Source organism: Hyperoodon ampullatus (genome assembly GCF_949752795.1).
Source record: "Hyperoodon ampullatus genome assembly, chromosome: 18".
Taxonomy (NCBI): domain Eukaryota; kingdom Metazoa; phylum Chordata; class Mammalia; order Artiodactyla; family Ziphiidae; genus Hyperoodon; species Hyperoodon ampullatus.
In genome coordinates, this window is record NC_136931.1 from 3,544,112 (window position 1) to 3,562,808 (window position 18,697).

Here is an 18,697-nt window from a genome sequence, read left to right on the forward strand (position 1 = left end):
TAAAAACAAAATTGATCTGCTACTCCAGATTTCTGTTCTGGAAACAGCTATTTGCTAATAAAATTGAATGCCAGGTCTTTGGAAATATCAAGTATCCCCAAATACTGAAAGAATCATAGCAACTAATGGTAATTAGGGGGAAATGCAGGAAATAAATGTTTTAATCACAAGTTACAGTTACAGCCTCCAGAGCATTTGGTGCGAGTTTCGATGCTTACATCTGAACGGTAGAAGTGGGGCACAGCTCTGTTTCCCTGTCAAGTCCTCGAGGACGCCCTTACTAAATGAAGAGCAGGGTAAAGTCTTCCACCCCAGGTCAGAGGGATCCACATCCTTAAATAATTACGACAGTAATTGTAATAATGAAATTCTAGATGTGGGTGGGGCGGGGTGCCCGAGAGAGAGACTTAAACTGTGATCTGTTGGTTTTCTCTGAAAAAAGGTCTCTGGTGTGAGGCGCAAATATCTGGAAACATGCGGAAGACCTGGTCTGGCGGGGGCTCCTCGGGAGCCTGCATCATGGATCCAGCACTGCAGCTCTTCCCAGCCTCTTCCACCAGCTGTCGGACGTAGAGCTGCTCGATCTGGAGGGACATGCACCACAAGGTCAGAGATGGAGGTGGGGAGTGAGGTGGGCCTCTCTGATTACCCCGGTCCGGAGCCATCCATCAGAACCTCCAGGCCTCCGGCGGATGAACGAGCAAGCAGTCTTTTGCAGAGACTCCTATGTATACTCTCCCTGTAGTGCTCCAGTCTGGCGAGCCAGGGTCCAGAATTCCACCAGTTAGAGTTCATTTCTTTGACTAGAGTTAAACAAGGGCTGGCAAAGCCCTAGTCTGTCAACTTAGACCTTAAGGCAACTGAACAGGGGGAGACTCTTTCTGAAAAGGAGGATTTGTTTTAAAAAATGAACTAAACAAAACGAATGGAAACGATGTGGACTGTGAGAGTCCTGGAACATGAGAAGATAGTTCAGAGATGAAAAGAAAGAGTCTCCTTCCCCCACCTGAAGCGCTCGTCCAGGCCTGCACATGGGTGGAGCCCCCCGGGCCCTGCTGCCTGGTCCCCAGCCAGACGTGCAGGCTGCACGGTCTGGACGCAAGCCCTGAAGCCACCAGTCCTCACCTGCACGAGGATGAGCTTGGAGCGCAAGGGGGTCATATCTGGAAACTCCTCTCCGAAGCACAGCACCACCCTGCTGTCGGGAAGCCGGCTCTGGCTGTTGTAGAACTGCTGCAGCTCTGGAGGGACACCAGCGCAGGGGAAGGGGAAGGTGTTTGCGAATCCTGGCCTTGCGACCCCCTCGGCCAGGTGGACTCGGGGCTTTTGCACCTGAGCTCGTCCCCCTTCGCGGGGCCCCTTCTCCAGAAAGCCCCCGGGAGTTCTCTGGCCAGCAGCCTCAGGGGACCGGAGTGACTGATTTCACACGTCCCGACCTTCCAGGAGGAACTCCCGCGCGTGGGATCCTAGCCACACGCCTCCCAGGATGACGGCAGCCTCGGGCAGCGCTCCCGTGCAGGCGTGCACAAGGTCACTGTCTGAGGACGTGGACACGGCTGCCCGGGGACCTTGCCAAGATGCAGATTCTGACCCCGCAGGCCCGAGCTGGGGCCTGAGACTCTGTGTCTGTAACCAGCTCCCAGGGCCCGGGGACAGCCCCCAACGACGTGGCAAGGCGCTAAGTTCCTTAATCCTCCGACAGCTGCACAAGGAAAGAACTGCATAGGCGCCCCCTCTGCGGGCACCCCCTCTAGACGCCGGGAGTCAGGCAGGGAGGGGCCTGGGTGGCTCGGGGAGAACGGGCAGGGCCGCCCTGCTGCCCCCTGGCCGGGGCCTCTCCTCCTCGGGCCACCCCTGGACACACAGGTGGGAGGAAGTCGGGTCGGGACTGACCTCGGAAGAACTGGCTGGTGTCGAAGACCTTGACCACCTCGTCGCGCTCCAGCTTGTTGGGGCCGCCCCTGCCCACCGCGGCGTTGCCGCTGTAGAACACGCGGCCCTGGCACAGCCGCTTGACCAGCACGCCCTGCCGGCTGCTGTGCAGGAGGACGCCACGCTCCAGGTGCCCGAACAGCTTCCGTGTCACCTGCCGCTGCCGCTCACTGGGGATGGCGTCGGCTGGCGGGAAGCGCACCAGCTCCAGGCCCTCGGGCCCACACAGCTTGCCGCCGGGCAGGCCGGGCTGGCCCAGGGACAGGCGGCAGCCCTCGGGGCACGTGGTGGTGGTCTGGCCCACCAGCTTGCCCCCGTAGTAGAAGCTGATGACCATCTGGGAGAAGGCTGTGGGGAGACGGGGACAGGTCAGGGGCCGCGGGAGAAGGGGCCCCGGTCCCTTCTGTGCCAACATAGCCGGAGCCTGCCTTTCTCCCAAGGTGGGGGGTGGCTTAACCCTGGGACTCTTCGGCATTCTGGGGAAGTTCACGCACCCCTTCTAGAAATAATGTTTTTATAAGCATGAAAAAATACACAGAATCACTAAGGAAGCCAGTGATTCAAGATAGTAAAAATTGCAGGAGGGTCCTCCCTCCTTCTGGGGATGGTCTCGTAACTACTGTAATTTACAAGTCACGGTTGAGGGTAAACGATGTTGTGACAACTTAAATTCTTCGGAAAATAACTCCATCTCACAGGCCCTGCTCTACCACTATCATGTATACAACATACAATTTATACTAGATGTATACACACATATATACACACGCAAACACACACACAGTACTGCCTACATTCACGATGGAAGGAAATGCTAGATTTGATTTCCACGTTAGTGAAAACAAAGATACAATCTTTTTCCTGACAAATTCACAGTCGCCTTGGGGTTCCCTGAATTTCCAATTAAGAATCTCTCCAGGGCTGGGCTTCCCTGGTGGCGCAGTGGTTGAGGGTCCGCCTGCCGATGCAGGGGACGTGCGTTCGTGTCCCGGTCTGGGAAGATCCCACATGCCGCGGAGCGGCTGGGCCCGTAAGCCATGGCCGCTGAGCCTGCGCGTCCGGAGCCTGTGCTCCGCAACGGGAGACGCCACAACAGTGAGAGGCCCACGTACAGCAACAAAAAAAAAAAAAAAAAAAAAAAAAAAAGAATCTCTCCAGGGCTTCCCTGGTGGCGCAGTGGTTGAGAGTCCGCCTGCCGATGCAGGGGACACAGGTTCGTGCCCCGGTCTGGGAGGATCCCATATGCCGCGGAGCGGCTGGGCCCGTGAGCCATGGCCGCTGAGCCTGCGCGTCCGGAGCCTGTGCTCCGCAACGGGAGAGGCCACGGCAGTGAGAGGCCCACATACCGCGAAAAAAAAAAAAAAAAAAAAAAATCTCTCCAAAACCTTTCCTCCAAACCTGTTCTCAGGAGGAAGTCTGAAAAGTACTCAAATTAAGACGTTTCCCAAAATGTGCCACACATAAGATGACTGGGGGGCGGGGGGAGACAGCATTAAATAAATGAAAAGATTATTCCATTTTCAATACTCTCAATCTCTGATCAAAGAAAGCCCTAGTTTGGAGCTGATGGACCCTTAACACGTAATTCTGACAACCTCCCTTTCAAACGAGGCAGAGAACTTGAGCCTCTGAGCCTTGGGTGGGGGTAACAGAACGGCCAGAATTTCTGAACGGCATGTCTGGTTTCCACCGGCTTGGCTTTGGCCTCTGAGTTCCTACTTACAGCAAGTGGTACTGGTTCCACCTTTACAGGCAATGATAGATGGTCCCCATTTAAATTAAACTTAATTTTTAAAAGTGAAACTTAGAGAAAAGTCAGACAGTAATAGTCCAGGCGGTACCCAGATATGAAAACCAACTGCGAAGGTGGGGCCCACATGACCACTGTTTGTTTGGGAACCTCTAAACTAAGGTGGGAGTGAAGACAACAGGCAGTCCAGGGGCACCCCCAGAGGGAGCTGCATCTTCGTACCTTAAGCTACAAAAAAGTACACGCGCTACCAGTGAGCTTGGTGAGTTCAGGGCACCTTCCAAGGGCCTCAGACCCGCCGAGGGCTGCCTCGGGAGCCACACAAGCTGTGAGTGGCCCAACTCCACGGTGCCCCCAAGAGCTGTGCAGCGCACCGCCTGCCCCACTGTCGGGCGGCCCCGCGGGCACCCGCCTGCCTGGCCTGGGTTAACGCGGCCGTGCACTCCTGATTCCTCGGACCCGCCCACTGGCCTCTGCTCAAACGGCACGACTCCCTGCTCCATACCCCAGGCTCCATTGTCTCCCACGTCGGAGTTCAGTGGCGTTCCCGAATCATGCGGGGTTGTGGGTCGGGGCTTCAGGTGGTCCAGTCCAACGCGTTTACTTGATATTTGGGGAAACTGAGGCCCGGGTGGCTCAGCAGCACCCGCATCCCAGCCCGCGCCTCGTCCCCCGCTCACCACCCTCCCCACGTGCCGTGTCTGCACCACCTAATGCTCCGCGCTCCACTCCCTACGCTCCGGAGCAATTCTGACCTTTGTCCCAAATGAATGAAATGCTCCAGGTTGGCTCTGTCACCACTCTGCCCCTTTGCCCTGTCATCGCCCAGGCCTGATCTCATGCCAGCGCCTCGCGGCCGTGTGAACGGCTGCTGCAGAGGTGCTCCAGACAGGCCCAGGAGGGCTGTGCAAGTGGCCCCTGCTGAGGGGCGGCGCGGGCTGGCAGGGCCTGAGCGAGGACACGCGGCCGCTCCAGCCAAGCGGCGGAGGCCCCGGAGGGGAAGCGCCTCAGCCTGGCCACCGGGGAGCGCGGGCCAGCCTTCCTGCGGATCTAAGAGCCGCACGGCAACCCCGTCCTGCGCCCGGTTTAGCCACTCGCCCACCGAGGACAGCCCTGCTGGGGGACAGTCTGACCACGGTGGCGGCTCAGCACAGATGCCAGGGGCACGGACTCTGGAGCCTGGCCGCCTGGCGTGTGGCCCCAGCTGGGTGGCCCGGGCAGCGGCTCCACCACTCCAAGCCTCCCTCCCCATCAGCAAAGTGGAGATGACAGCCCCGCCAGGCAGCTGTGAGGACAGTGTGGGCTCGCATTTGTGTCCGGCACGTGTAAGCACCGTGTAAGCGGTGGTTAAAATAAACTGGGATGACAGGACAAAAGACAAGCTGTGTGGATGAGACCCCTGAAGTTATGTCCCATCCCTGGTCTCACAGCCGTACCTGGTGCTGAGCCCAGTGTGGGGACCCATTAGCATACTGAGTCCTCAAAGCGACCCCTCGAGATGGAGACTATTCATAATTACACCACTCTCCAGGTAAGCAAACTGGGGCATAGACAAGTGAAGGCGCTCGCCCTGACGACGCGGCTGCTAATTGGGGGCCTGGACCCAGCCCTGCCCTGTAGGCTAGCTCCATGCCTGCCACTCCCGCCACTCTGACAGTTCCAGATGATACCCTTGACCCTGGTCACTTCAACGACACAGTCGAGAGCACACACTGGCGGCCTGAGGCGCGTGTGGATCTGTCAGCACAGTGGGGTGCTGTCAACACGTGTCTGTTGCCAGCGTTTTACATGGAATGTTTCACATAAAAATCCAGACCTCTGGTTTCTCTGCAGTATATGGGGAAAGCAAGGCTGGCAGGGTCTGCGAGTCCACGGGGAAGCGCAGTGGGCATGGGGTTCCACTTTGCCACACTCCCTACCGCTCCCTGGCGCCTTTCACCTGTCCGCTTCACTCACGGCCTCCTCCCTTGACAGCTTGTTCACCTAGTGGTGGGCGTGTGAACAGAACAGAGGGACCGAAGTCCACAACTTCTACAAGAATGGTTTAGGACTTTCTCGGCATGAGGCGGTGGCTGTGAGTCTCCTCACACGCTGGGTACTGAGAAGCTCTGGAACAACCCAGGAACACCGTCACTATCAACACCGTCTCATCAACACCATCACCACTGTCATCGTCATCATCGTTATTAGTATCCCTATTGCTACGAGCTTGGGTGTGGGAGAGGGTATGTCAGTAAAGGAAGCTGACCCCGGTGACGCTGACCAATTAGGTCCCCACCAGCAAGTTGTAATAATACCCCGTTAAAACCTCACAGCACTCTGGTGAGGCGGCTGTCACCCCTGTTACTACTTTATAGGTGAGAAGCCTGAGGCTCCGAATGGTCCAGCTACTCCACCTGGGGTCACACAGAGCTGGGCCTTGAGCGTGTCTGTGCCCACGCTCTTTCTCCTGCATAAGTACAGCCATAGAGAACTCTTTGGATCTGTCTGTTGGTCCAACCCAAGAAGAAGCTCAAGAAGACCGCCACTTGCTCCCAAGCCAAACAGTGAGGAGGAGGAATCGGGCTCCCAACTTCCGACACCGGATCGCGCTTGTCCATGACCCTTGTGGGCCCCCACGGGTCCTTAGAGCTTTGTCTTCAAAGAGCTCGCGTGGCCGCCCCCAGCCCGCCCCTAGCCCGCCCCGAGCCCCTCCGTACCTGCGTGGTGCGCGTCGTAGGTGCTGTACCCTGGCACCAGTGGCAGGCCTGCTGGAGAGAGACAAAAGCAGCTTCAGACCCAGCCAGACCCCCAGCCGTGTGCGGGGACCCAGTCACCTTAGGAGCCGCAGGTGCGTGTGCCTGAGGCCCCGCCGCAGGCTTCCGCCGCATTCAGGGTGTTCCCTCCCGGCACAGCGACCCTTCTTTCATAAAGCCAGACCTCAACCCGACCGGTGGGCAGCAGGAGGAGCCTTCCCCCGTGCTGTGGGATCTCTGATCGTGTGTCGGTGTGACACCATGGGGCCACACTTCCTTCCCGCCCCGGGGTCTGCTCCTGAAACACCCCTGGACTGCGGCCCCTCACCCAGGCCTTGCCCCGGAGGGGAGCCCAGAGCCCAGCGAGTGTTCCCGGTCGCGCTGCTGCAGCACAGGGATTTGGGGCGACATCGTCCCCCAGCAGCCTGGCCAACTCTGAGGTCGCTAGGCCAGCTGTCACCTCCCGGTCTCCCACAGGGGACAGTGGGGCAAAGAGGCGAGGGAGGAGGCAAAGATGCTCGTGCCTGCGGAGGGAGGGTCGTTTCAAGGAGCGGGGGCGGGGGACATCAGAAGCTAAGAAAAGGGCGAAGGCCTCACTTAGTCCTCACGACCTTGGGGGGCAGGTCCCGGTGTCTCCATTTTATAGTCAAGTAAACTGAGCCTCGAATAAGATATGCAACTTCCTGGCATGGGATTCAAATCCAGGGCTCCGAGCTCTCCCCATCTCAGATGCCCTCGGCTATCCTTGGCGCTCAGGGGTCCTCATGCACAAGACTGTCCTAACAGACCTACGAGCCCCGCTGCATCTTCCCTCTGGTGTCCCGCCCCTCCGTCCACCCTTCCCAGGGGCACAGCGGGGGCGCCACCACCTACGGGAAGGACATTGTGCCCCCAGGGGACAGTGGCAAGTGGGGCACAAAGGCGTGGCCAGGTTGTGCCCTCGGGCCCGGAAGCCACACCAGCTCTCTGGGCTCAGTCACCTTCAGGAAAATAGGCATGATGGTAGCCTCCCCGCCCACCCGCCCCAAGCAGAAAGGAGAGAAGGCCGGTAGCCATGGGAACACCTCTGGCCCCGCAGCGTGGGGGGGGGGGGGGGGGCCCGCCCTCACCTGCGCTGGGCTGCTGCATCCACCAGTCGGGGAGGAGCTGACTCCTGCAGGCCTCGGGCGGGGAGGGGCTCCTTTTGACCATCCCCATGTAATCGTCCACGGGAGGCTGGGGCAGGGGCGAGAGAGGAGAGCGGTGCTGTCACTGGGCTTCCAGACTTAACTAAAGCCACGCTGTCATCTCCATCGCACGAGATGAAGCAAAGTTTCACTTTGCATCTTGAAAGATCCAAGACAACAAATCCACCAGGCTGAGCAATCAAACCATGAGACCGAATCACTAGCCTCTGCGGGGCCCCTCATGTGTTTACTGGCCTTTTACATGGAAGTGCCTATTGCAAAACCGAATGGCCAGGTCACCCAGCTGCCCTAACGCCCTGGGGAAGCACACGGTGACCTTAGACACAGTCTCCCGCGCTCCAGCCCGTCTCACGCCATGCGCCACGTCTAGACTTTGCATCTCTGACCCGTTCCTTAAAGGAGGCCAGCAAGTCCAATTAGAAAACGTTCTGAAACCTGCCCTCGCTGTGATCCTCACGTGCCAACGCAAGTATCTCACTCTCTTAGCTGAGCTGGCTGGAAAGCCTTGTATGGAAAACGGGACATCACTGGAAAGAAATGAAGCCAGGAATTCACTGGGTCTGCTGCCAGAGCCCACCCAGAGGCTTAACAGCTGCCATGTGCAGGAAAGCCAGGCAGCCCAGAGGAGGTTGCATTTTGTTATCTGCATTCTCTCCCTCAAAGCACTCCAAACGATTCTATTATTGCCATGTGAGTGTTGAGAAGACTCTGTATAGCACCCACACCCCCTTTTGCAAGGCTGTGCGGAATAATTTTAGCTAGGCAATGTCGGCCTTGCAACATGCACAAAAACATAGCTATGAAGCGAAAGGTAGCTAAAACTAGTATTCAAAAACCCACGTGTTTTGCCTAAGGAGACCCCATTAAGCCTTCACTTATAGCCTATGAACTATGAGCTTGTGTACAATTCTAATAAGCCTGGTTAGATGGCTCTCCAACCCATCAAGGACTAAGAGCTGCATATGAGTAACAGGCAGCCCCCCCAGCGCGAGAGCTCTGTGATAATCCATATCATGACGACAACCCCAAGCAGCAAAGAACGTTTGCTTTTTCACTACAGCCTGCCTAAAAAGGCACGGGAATATATGGTGCCATTCACAATGTTTAAAATATGACAAGTTTAGAGCTTGAGGGAACTTCACTGATGCAGAGCAGGCAGCTTGGCCCCAGCCCTCGGGATGAAGGACAGGCTGTAAGTTGCAGGGGGCTGACCAGCGGGCCGAGGCTGGCCCCGCGAGGATGGCAGGTCCTCACGCCCCATCCCTGAGCGAGCGAGAGCCCGAGGCCCCGGAGGCCTCGGCAGAGCATTCGGGATGGTGCCGCTCTCCGCCGCTCTCCACCGAACACGCGCAGCTTCTGTCGGGGCCGGACCTCTGGAAACGCTGCCCCCACTCACCTCCTTGATCAGCTCGTCGATCTCGGAGCGACCGCACTCCATCTCTGTGGCTTCACTAATGCAACCGGGAGCCACCACGCCTAATTTGCCTACGGAAAACCGGACAAACGCGTGACAACCGGCACTGAGGCATCACAACCATCATCAAGGCCACAGTCAGTGGCTTTTTCTTAAGGCCAGGCTGAAGGAAACAAAAGCCAATATGCGTCTTCAGTGGTTTGGGAAAGGCCTAGAAATCTTTTTCCCATGCTGCTTCAGTCATCTGGTCAGCAGGCACAAGAGAAGTTGGCTGCTGCTGCGTCCAGCACGCAGACGACCAAGGCAGCACTTTGGTCTCTTCCTTCTATTTGCTGAGATCTAAGATGAACTCACGTCTGATCTACTCTACACCTGACAGAGGATAGAGTTACAAGCTAGGGCATCTGAAGACAGGCAAAGATTTCCCGGCAAAATGTGTTTGCAGGTTGGAGTCTTTTTTTTAAAGTTAATGGGCAGGAAATCTCATTTTGGCCTTTCCCAATAGACATGTGTGCATCTGTGCACGCAGGCGGCGCACCATAAAGGCCCGCGGATGCCCAGGCTGGAACCCGCCTGCAGCAGGAACCGTCTAAAGGCACACGAGCATTCCCACGACAAGCACTCTGGACCCGGCTAGCTTCTTCCCCCCTCTCAGGCCTCTTCCCCAGCCAGAAACTCACCCCATTACATTTATCCATGTGAGATGCATTATGACCAACAAACACTCGTTTGCTAGAATTCATCAGTCCCAATCATCTGTAGAATTGACCCACTGTTTCATCCGGACTGAATATTGATTCGATTTTGATTTGAAAAAAATCACTCAGAAGCTGCTGATGGGGGAGGCAGGGGACAAGCGGGGCACCCCCAGAGTAGCCAGCGAACCAGTGAGGTACAGAGGAGTGCGCGCCCACCTAGACATTATGCAAATGCGAAGCTTCTCTGCCCCCTGAGAACCGCTGCTTCTGTAACATCCACCCCTGCAGGTGATGCTGGCTGCGCTCCGAGCTATAAACAAGACAGGGTCGCCTGCCCGTTCAAGCTTGGCTGACCCTGCGGGTGGGAGGATTAAGAGAAACTTCTCTGTTCCTTCAACTCACAATTTATTATACTTTGTGATGATGAAAAATTTATCCAAAACTGGAAGTAAGATGGCAATAGAGCATCCCAGAGTATTAGCTAAGAGGTGTCCCCCTAAGGGCCATCTGATTCTCCATGGGGAAGGTCAGTTTGTTTGACTTGCTACTGATTGTCCATTAGGGTTCAGACTCAGTAGTTAGGTGTTAATTCACAGACAACTAAGCTACAAGTGATCACGAGAGAAGATCACCCGCAGCTATGGTTGTGTTGCCCGGGCAGGACACTCACAGGTTCGGCTCCGCCTTCTGCCTTTCACTGACCGTGCGCACCTGCGTCGCATGTTCTGTGAAACAGTCTTAGATGACAGCACGCTGGCGCCCTCGTTAACAAGTTAAACAACTCTCCGACCCAGGCTCACCATTTATTTCTGAGTCACGATTTTAACTTTAAAAATTACGTATCAACATTTTCAACCTCCCTGCAGTGGGAAGAGCCCCCTCAGAAACTCAGAATTCCTGCCCAGCCCTAGGCAGTTTTCAAGGGTTCTGTTTTCTTCCCAGCATCACTGGACGACTAACTAAGCAGCTACGGAGGAAAGGATGCTGTGCCAAGATTCTAACTGCTACATCAAACGGCTAAGAAAGTCAACGTGTTGAAAGAATGTTTTTAACTAGGGGTGGTAATTAGGTTTCATCTCCTGGGCCAGCTCTAATCTGTAGCAGCTGCAGAGCACAGCTCTTTGAAAACGCCTGAGGCCAGATCTGAGCTCAGCACATCCTGATCGATTAGTGATGTCTGACCAGAGCAGAGCGTGGACAGCAGGATGGGGGGATGTGAGGCAGGTTTTTGCTATTCTGCTTTAATCTCCTCACAATTGCTTTCCTGGGATTTTACAGCGGGAGGAGACTTCAGGAACTATCACAGCTGGGGGTTCCCAAACAACGGTCAGGATCTAATATCTAGAAGCATATCCGATCTCCAGCAATGAAGCCAACAGTGCGCCATCTGCAAGTTCATTCAAGAACTCTGCCCTCAACCCCTATCAGCCATCCCTTCTTTGTCCGCCTTATTTTCTCCTAGCCTGCTCCGCGAGCTGCTAGAAAACAAACGGAATCCCTCATCGGCACTGTTCGGGGAGCCTTGCTCCCGTCCAAGCCCGTTGCTGAGCCCCAGGGAGGCCCCAGCACTCGCTCCTGGTCCAACAGTCAGCGAGAAGCAGTGCCAGCTGCCACCCCGTCTCCCGCCCCTTCCTCCCGTCCGCTGCCTCTCAACTGGAAGCTGCCACAGCCGGCAGATGGTGGGTGAGGTCAGCGGAAGGAGACCTCAACCTCTGCTGACATAAAGGAGAGAACTATTTGTTTAGCTGGACCCCATGGGCGGCGACTCGAACCCCAGACCCAGGTGGCCTCCGTTGGGCCAAGTGCCCATAAAGAAAGGATACTTACATTTTTGCTCCTCCTCGGGGACGATTCGGTAAACTTTATACGGTTCAGAAATGTCCAGCTGGGACCGGTCTGTCACTTCCTCAAAATCCGGGCTCTTGTTCAAAGCACAGCGTAACCTCGTCTTCCATGTGGCCGGCTCAGCCTTGTCCCCTTCCTTAAACTTCCCTTTAAAAACGGCCCAGGCCTGAAGGAAGAAAAGAAAACACATGAAGTACCCAGCTGGCCCCGGGACCATGCACACCCAGGGCCACGGGCAGGACCTGCTCTGCTCACCCTCCTGAAGGTCCTCAGTCAAGGATTTCAGGGCTCAGAGACCCCAGTCAGACCACTTCCTCTGACAGAAGTTCAAAGACCCAGGTGGGGGGGGGGGGGAGGGGTTCCGGAATTCGAACCCAGGCCCAAGGACACACACACATATATATCTTGGATCCGTCCCCTGCAAATCCTCCCCTGGACCAGAGGGCCAGCAGGAGCCTGAGGTCAAGGAGCGCAAAGAGGAAGTTGCACATGGTTTCACTAGAATGTTCAAAACAAAGAACAATTTGTTGCTTTTTCAAATCAACCTCTAGCTAAAATGTAGCATGAAAAGGGAACATTTGCAAGAGAGTCTGAATGTGGTCATCCACTGCCCTGCTACTTTTAACAGAAATTTTGTTTTGCATTTTGGCGTTTATTCTAACCTTCCCCACCCCCATCTCCCCTACCGCTCCCCAGGGCACTGTCTAAAATGCAAAGAAATGTTTTCCCTCTCTGTGGGTTTTTTTTACAGCTCTGTTTTCTGACCTCTCCAAACCTTAGAATCTGAACTAGGACCAGAAATTCAAAGCTGGAAACTTTAAGTCAAAATGTAAAATGGGGCAGTATTTTAAAATAAAATAAAATAAAAACATGTGGATGGGCACAGTTTTTAGATTTCAAAATTGGAATACAGACACACCAATCAGGAGGTCACTACTGTCAGGTGAAAATAACGTTTGGTGTCAGGCAAAATCAGACATGTCTTCCAGCCTAAAATAATAGGAGATCTGGAGGAAATTCTCAACCCTCACCCGGGAAAATGAAATTCTAAGAGCTGACTTTCCCAAGGTGACCCAGTCTGGGATTAAAAACCAGCTGTTCTGACTTCCAACCCAAGGAATTTCTACTTCAGCAAGCAGCAGGCAGGTGTTCCCAAGCTTAATGCATATACCGATCCCCTGGGAAGCTCGTTAACATGCGGATTCCTGGGCCCTGCCCCGCAAGTCTCCTTGGGTACCTGTGGGTTAGGTCTGGGAACCCATATCTTTAGCCAACATCCCAGTGATTCTGACTTAGGTGGCCAGGAACTCCGTAACACCCTGAGTCAGATTCCCATTTAAAATAGTCCTGGTAGGGCTTCCCTGGTGGTGCAGTGGTTAAGAATCCACCTGCCAATACAGGGGACACAGTTTCGAGCCCTGGTCCGGGAAGATCCCACATGCCGCGGAGAAGCTAAGCCCATGCTCCACAGCTACTGAGGCTGCGCTCTAGAGCCCGTGAGCCACAACTACTGAAGCCCACGTGCCTAGAGCCCGTGCTCCGCAATTAAGAGAAGCCACCGCAATGAGAAGCCCGCGCACCGCAATAAAGAGTAGCCCCCGCTCGCCACAACTAGAGAAAGCCCGCGCGCAGCAACGAAGACCCAACGCAGCCAAATAAATAAATAAAATTCATAAAATCGTCCTGACTTTTCCCCCAGATGTTAGGACAAGCTCAGTGCCTGTGCTCTCTGCTCGGCTGCTGCCCTAAGCTCAGTCTGCAGTCTTACCCGAGGTAAAGGAACTGGAGAAGCTCCCTTACTCATACTAGTGAGCACATGCAGTCATTTCCTCCTCACAGACGCAGGACTCCCCTTTAGAAACATGTTTAAAAGTAAATGGCTTTCAATCCTTTTCCGTCTTTTTCTCTTCGTTTATTAACTGCGTCACAAACCAAGCACTGATTTATGTTTTTCATAGAAATTTAAGTGTAAACTGTGTACACACTGAACGGTAATTTCAAATGTGCATTTACGTTAAATCCGGTTTTCTCCACCTGGCACTAATGCCATTTGGGGCTGGACCACTCTTCGGGGTGGGGGCCATCCTGGGCACGGTGGGAGGTCCGGCAGCATCCCTGGCGTCTACCCACTAGTGCCAGTAGCATCCCCTCTCCCCGCTGTGACACCCAGAACATCTCCAGACACTACCAAGTGTCCCCTAAAGAAGTACTATCATGACTCACACACATCCTCATTTGAGAACCACTGAGCTGGTAATCCGCGTCACCAATGGGACTGGAAGAGCGTGGATTTGGGGGCCATGTTAGGCCAGCTGGGGTGTGATCCAGAGCTGCACAGCCCATGGGGCACTGCCGTGGGCACTCGTCAGGAAAGCCAGCTCCAAAGAGCAAAGCAGGGCCCCGCAGTCAGGACGTGCACCAGGCTGCATCGGGTGCCCCACCGCCAGCCTGCCCTGAGCCCTTGCAAGGCTCTCTGGCCGGCTCGAAAATGCCAGCTTACCTGGATGATTTCTCTTCAAGAGCAAGTGCAAGACAGAACAGAGTGATCTGAGGCCCACCAACAGCCACGCAGCGGCTCAGAATACACCGGAACCTACGTCTCCCCTGTCCGTGTGCTGCTCTGCACTCGTCAGCAGCCAGCGTTAAACCCGGGACCACCAGCTCTTTCCCATTTAACATTAGTGTCTCATAGAGAACAGATTTGTGGTTGCCAAGGGGGAGGGATGATTGGGAGTTTGGGATGAGCAGATGCAAACTATTAAATACAGAATGGATAAGAAACAAGGTCCTACTGTAGAGCACAGGGAACTATATTCAATTTCCTGTGATAAATGAGAATGGAAAAGAATATAAAAAAGTATATATGTATAACTGAGTCACTTTGCTGTGCAGCAGAAAGGAACACAACATTGTAAATCAACTACACTTCAATAAAATTTAAAAACAACAGAAAACAAACATTACTGTCTCATTTTGCGCTTTAAAAGTCAAATGCGATTTTTTTCCTCGAAGGCCTACTGAATTTGAAATATCTGCTGCAAAGTAAGTTCTAATTTATTCAGGCCTGTCACAAAGCCTGGTCAATGGCAGAACAATTAACAAGTCATAACCCTCAGTTAACTAGATCTTCGCCCTCAACTTTATGAAAAGGAGGCAAAATACTTTTTTAAGAATAAATATGAGCTGATATCAGGGCCTCATCAGTACAGTCAGGGATAATACAAAATGAGCTAATGTCTTTTTCAATCTCCTGTCTCTGGTCCACACCACGAAGCTGACCTCACAATGACACCTGCAGACAATGAAGGATTCTCTGGTATAAGTGGCTTCTTACGATCCCTGACTAAAGCAGGAAAGCAGGCTCATTTTTTTTTTTTTCTCTTAACTCATAAATTTTTGAAAGGTTTTCTCTGAATGTTTGAAACAAACGGTTCTCTACATAAACAGAAAATCCCCAAGATGGCTCAAGGCCTGACTGTTGGCTTTTCCAACAGCAGAGCTCTGTTGGTGGACATGGCAGAGACGTGCCCCTTGGTGGATGGAAGTGAGCACCACTGGGGACGGGCCAGAGGGGTCTTCCACCATGTGCATGTCCACCAGCCCAGGATGTCGCCCTTCGGGTGGCCACCCAGCTCCGGGTGGGCGCCCAGTCTCCCTCCCGCCCCCATTCCTGCCGAGATTGTAGACTCATTTCAGATTGCCACACTGAGGGACTGCGTAATCAACGGAAACATTGGGAATCTTCCACATTTTTCTCAACGCTGTTGAAACGGCCATGAAGAACGTTGCATAAGATGTATAAATCTGGGGCTCTATTTCATTACCCCCCAGAGCAAAGCGGGAGCAGGGTGAAAGGAGAGGCCTGCATCTCCACCGGCAAGCCACAAGCAGGGCTGTGCAGTCACTGGTCTCGCCCCCAGTCCCCTCCTGAAGCAGTTTTACTGATGGTCAGCCTCCAACTGTGCCCTCAGCACCCCCATGCCTCTGCTTCAATCTGTTCATCCTGGTCACAGTCCGCTCCTAGCAGGGCTCTCACTGGGGAGGGGGGCACTGGCAATGTCAGAGGCATCTTTTGTTGTCACAGTGGGGCAGAGGGTGCTACTGGCATCTAGAAGGTCAAGGCCAGGATGCTGCTAACATCCTCTTAGGTGCACAAGACGGACCCACACCAGGAACAATCTGGCCCCAGGCGGCGGAGCCCTGGCTTACAGCCATCTATGATCTAGAATTCCCAATCGACTGGCTGGACCTTGGGCAATATTAAAATTTAGATGGAGCCATTCCCAAGAGAAATTCACCGTGATGCCAAAGGCAAAAAGCTTCTCCCAGAGAGGAATCCACAATGCCACCAAGGAGGAGAAAGGAGGCATGAGCAGTGCCCAGGCTCCCGACCTGGGGTCCCTGAAGGGAAGAAACCTGCCGGATGGATGTCCAGGCCACGAGGGCCCCCTCGAAGGTGAGCGCAGAACGTTCGCACGCGCCCACTTTTCTTGGAGGGGCGGGCAACGGGCATCCGATTGTCAAAGAGCTCTGTGACCCGCGTTACACAGTAACAGAAGTGCTAAGACGTGCAGCCCCCCTGCAAACGCCAGGCAGAGACGTGAAGGGCTGGCATGCCTCACAAGCCAGCTGTGACCTCTCGGTGCTGTGCTCTGGGGCCGGGGGATAACCTCTGTCACTTTGGTTGTGTCGGGGACAGTGGCCCCGGCCCAGGGCCCAGGGCTGTGCTGGGGTCCTGCAGGCCCCTCCTCCCCTCACACGCACGCCTGGGCTCCGGCTCAGCCTCCACCCCACCCTGCTCAGCCTCCTGGCTCCTTCCCACATTCACTCACTCTCCCCTCCTGGACTCTGGCCCCCAAATGCCCACACAACAAGCACACAGGGCAGCAGTTTGCAACCCGGATTCTGAGTCGGATCACCTCCGATATATCTGTTGGCAAACACGGAGGCCTGGGCTCACCTTGGACCTAGGGCTCCAAATCTCCCAAGGGGTGGAGCCCGCACTTCTGTGACCCTGACGACCGATGGGGGATTCTGATGACCCGGCTGGGCTGCCGAGCTGGGACGCCCTGGCTCCTCTGCCTGAATCTAGGTGATGGGTACGGCTAGGGGTTGGGAGCCTGGGCTCACGGCTAGGATGCCTGGGTTCAAACACTGGCTCCATCATCCAAGAGCTGGGAGGTCTTGGACAAGTCACTTCTCCTCTTGGAGCCTCTACAGAACAAGGACAGGAACGGCACCTACTGCATAGGATTGTGGGAGAGGAAAACAAATAAAACACGTGGGGCTGGGCCTAGCACAGAGCAAACTCTCGGTCAGTGCTGCTGTCTCAATGCACATGGTGGAACTACACAGCAGCTCGCGCCATGCTTGGGGTACTGATGATTCTCAAGGGAAGTGGACTAGTTTTAGACACCAGCTGCAGGTTCAGGACACCCACATGACCTGGCCCCAGAAGTGATGACAGATGGTGTCTCTCTCATCTGAGCTGACCCTACACTGCCAAGCAGAAGTAGCAACTCTGAAAGAATGAAGAATTAAACCTTTCCTAGAATTCTAAATGGAATTTAGGGGGCAGCCCGGGGGAAAAGGTCTCAGTCTAAAAGAAGTATTTTCTCTCTGTGTTTGCCAGTCCTCATGCAAAAGAAACGGCAGCGCAAGGGAAGAAAGTGCCCTCGGTTTTCCTCAACGGAAAATGCCAACAATATGCAACTAACCGGGACAGTGGTTAAATCGTATAACAGGTGTAAAATCACCTACTATATTTTTTGAGACACATTCGGCACTCATTTGTTTTAAAAAAAACTGGATTAACTTTCAAGCAAATAAGAGAGACATCAATCACTCAACAGCTCCACCAGGAGCTCACGATGTGGCAGGGAGGCCAAGCCGCTACCTTGAAGATGGAGGCGTCCACTTCCTGGTTGTAATCCTGTTTGCCAGCGTGTTTCCAAGGGATCCGGAACATGCTCTTCTCGTCGTTCTCCCAGATCAGCCCGGGGTACATGGTGCTGTCGATCTGCTCAATCAGCCACTGCCGCAGCCGCCGGCCGCCGTTGCGGTCACACATCCTTGGAAAGAGAAAACATAGCCTGTGAAATTACAAACACCGTCTAATTACTCACAGCACCCCAGGTACTCAACAGCCAAGAACTGCTAACAGGAAAATCAGAGGATCACAACACAGGTGCCGGCTCGGGGGAAACCCAGGGATCCAGGAACTCTGGGCCACCTGCTGTGAGAAGACAATGCCGGCTTCCAGGACCTCCAACCCTGAATGGAAACTGAAAGCTCACTGGGAAATCTGCAGCTGTGCCTCACAGATGTGGCCCCAACTAAGGCTCTGGCTGTGCTCTTTCCAGCTTTCACTCCCTGTTCTGTTTCACGCAAACACAGCCGCAAATGAGAGCATCACTCATCGTTCCATTTTTAGCAGCAGATGGGGGAAGTCACTTTCACCTTCTCAGGTGCCCTCAATGAGCAGTCCATCGCTCTGAGAGCCAATTCCATGACTTAATGCCCCACTGGACCAGCATGCGTGAGCAAACATGACATTTGTGTTCTCCGAGAAACAAGAAATCCTCAAGGCTATCCCTTCTAGATTGCCCCTTCACAGCTGGTTTGGGAATGGGACCAAGCTGGGGTCCCATTCAAGTCTCACCATCTCTCAGCTGGGTGAGCCTGGATCGTCGTTTAACCTCGGAGTGTCAGCTACGCTGGCTGACACACCAGGATAACTGCAGATACCAGGCGTTGTCATGGTGAGGACTCAGAGGACACATATAGAGCACCTCACACAGCGCCTGGACCTGAGAAGATTCTCTTTAAATAACACATGTTGTTACTACTGTCCCAACTTTCCTCCTCAGGAACTCTTATGACCAACTGGGAGATAGAGGACAAGAGGGAGGAAAACAACTGCAGTGACAGAACAGAGCAAAGCTTGCCTCTCCCAGAATGCACCAGAATCTAGGGGGCCTCACCACCCCGGGCGCCCAAAGACACCCCTGGGAAGAACATTCTAGCCAGAGCAGACAGCTTTCCCAACAGCACACAGAAAGAGAACGCGACCATGCCGTATCGACTCACAGCCCACGTTTACAAGAACAGGGTGGAAATCCCCTAGGCGGTTGGAC

The 18,697-nt window shown here is 54.4% G+C and overlaps 1 protein-coding gene across 3 annotated transcripts; it reads right to left on the bottom strand.

Annotated features, from left to right (window-relative positions):
- Positions 1–407: 407 nt before the first annotated feature.
- IRF8 (interferon regulatory factor 8) lies at positions 408–17,631 on the bottom strand (the record flags this gene model as incomplete). 3 transcript variants are annotated; one of them, XM_079723958.1, is made up of 8 exons in its annotated part: positions 408–584; positions 1,126–1,241; positions 1,894–2,280; positions 6,382–6,429; positions 7,527–7,632; positions 9,001–9,089; positions 11,544–11,727; positions 17,458–17,631. In XM_079723958.1, the coding sequence occupies 8 exons, from the start codon at positions 17,629–17,631 to the stop codon at positions 408–410; spliced, it is 1,281 nt and encodes a 426-aa protein (XP_079580084.1). The 3 variants fall into 3 exon arrangements, with proteins under 3 accessions (XP_079580084.1, XP_079580083.1, XP_079580082.1); XM_079723957.1 differs by having other exon boundaries at positions 6,382–6,432; XM_079723956.1 differs by lacking the exon at positions 17,458–17,631 and adding an exon at positions 16,522–16,728 and having other exon boundaries at positions 6,382–6,432.
- Positions 17,632–18,697: the final 1,066 nt, after the last annotated feature.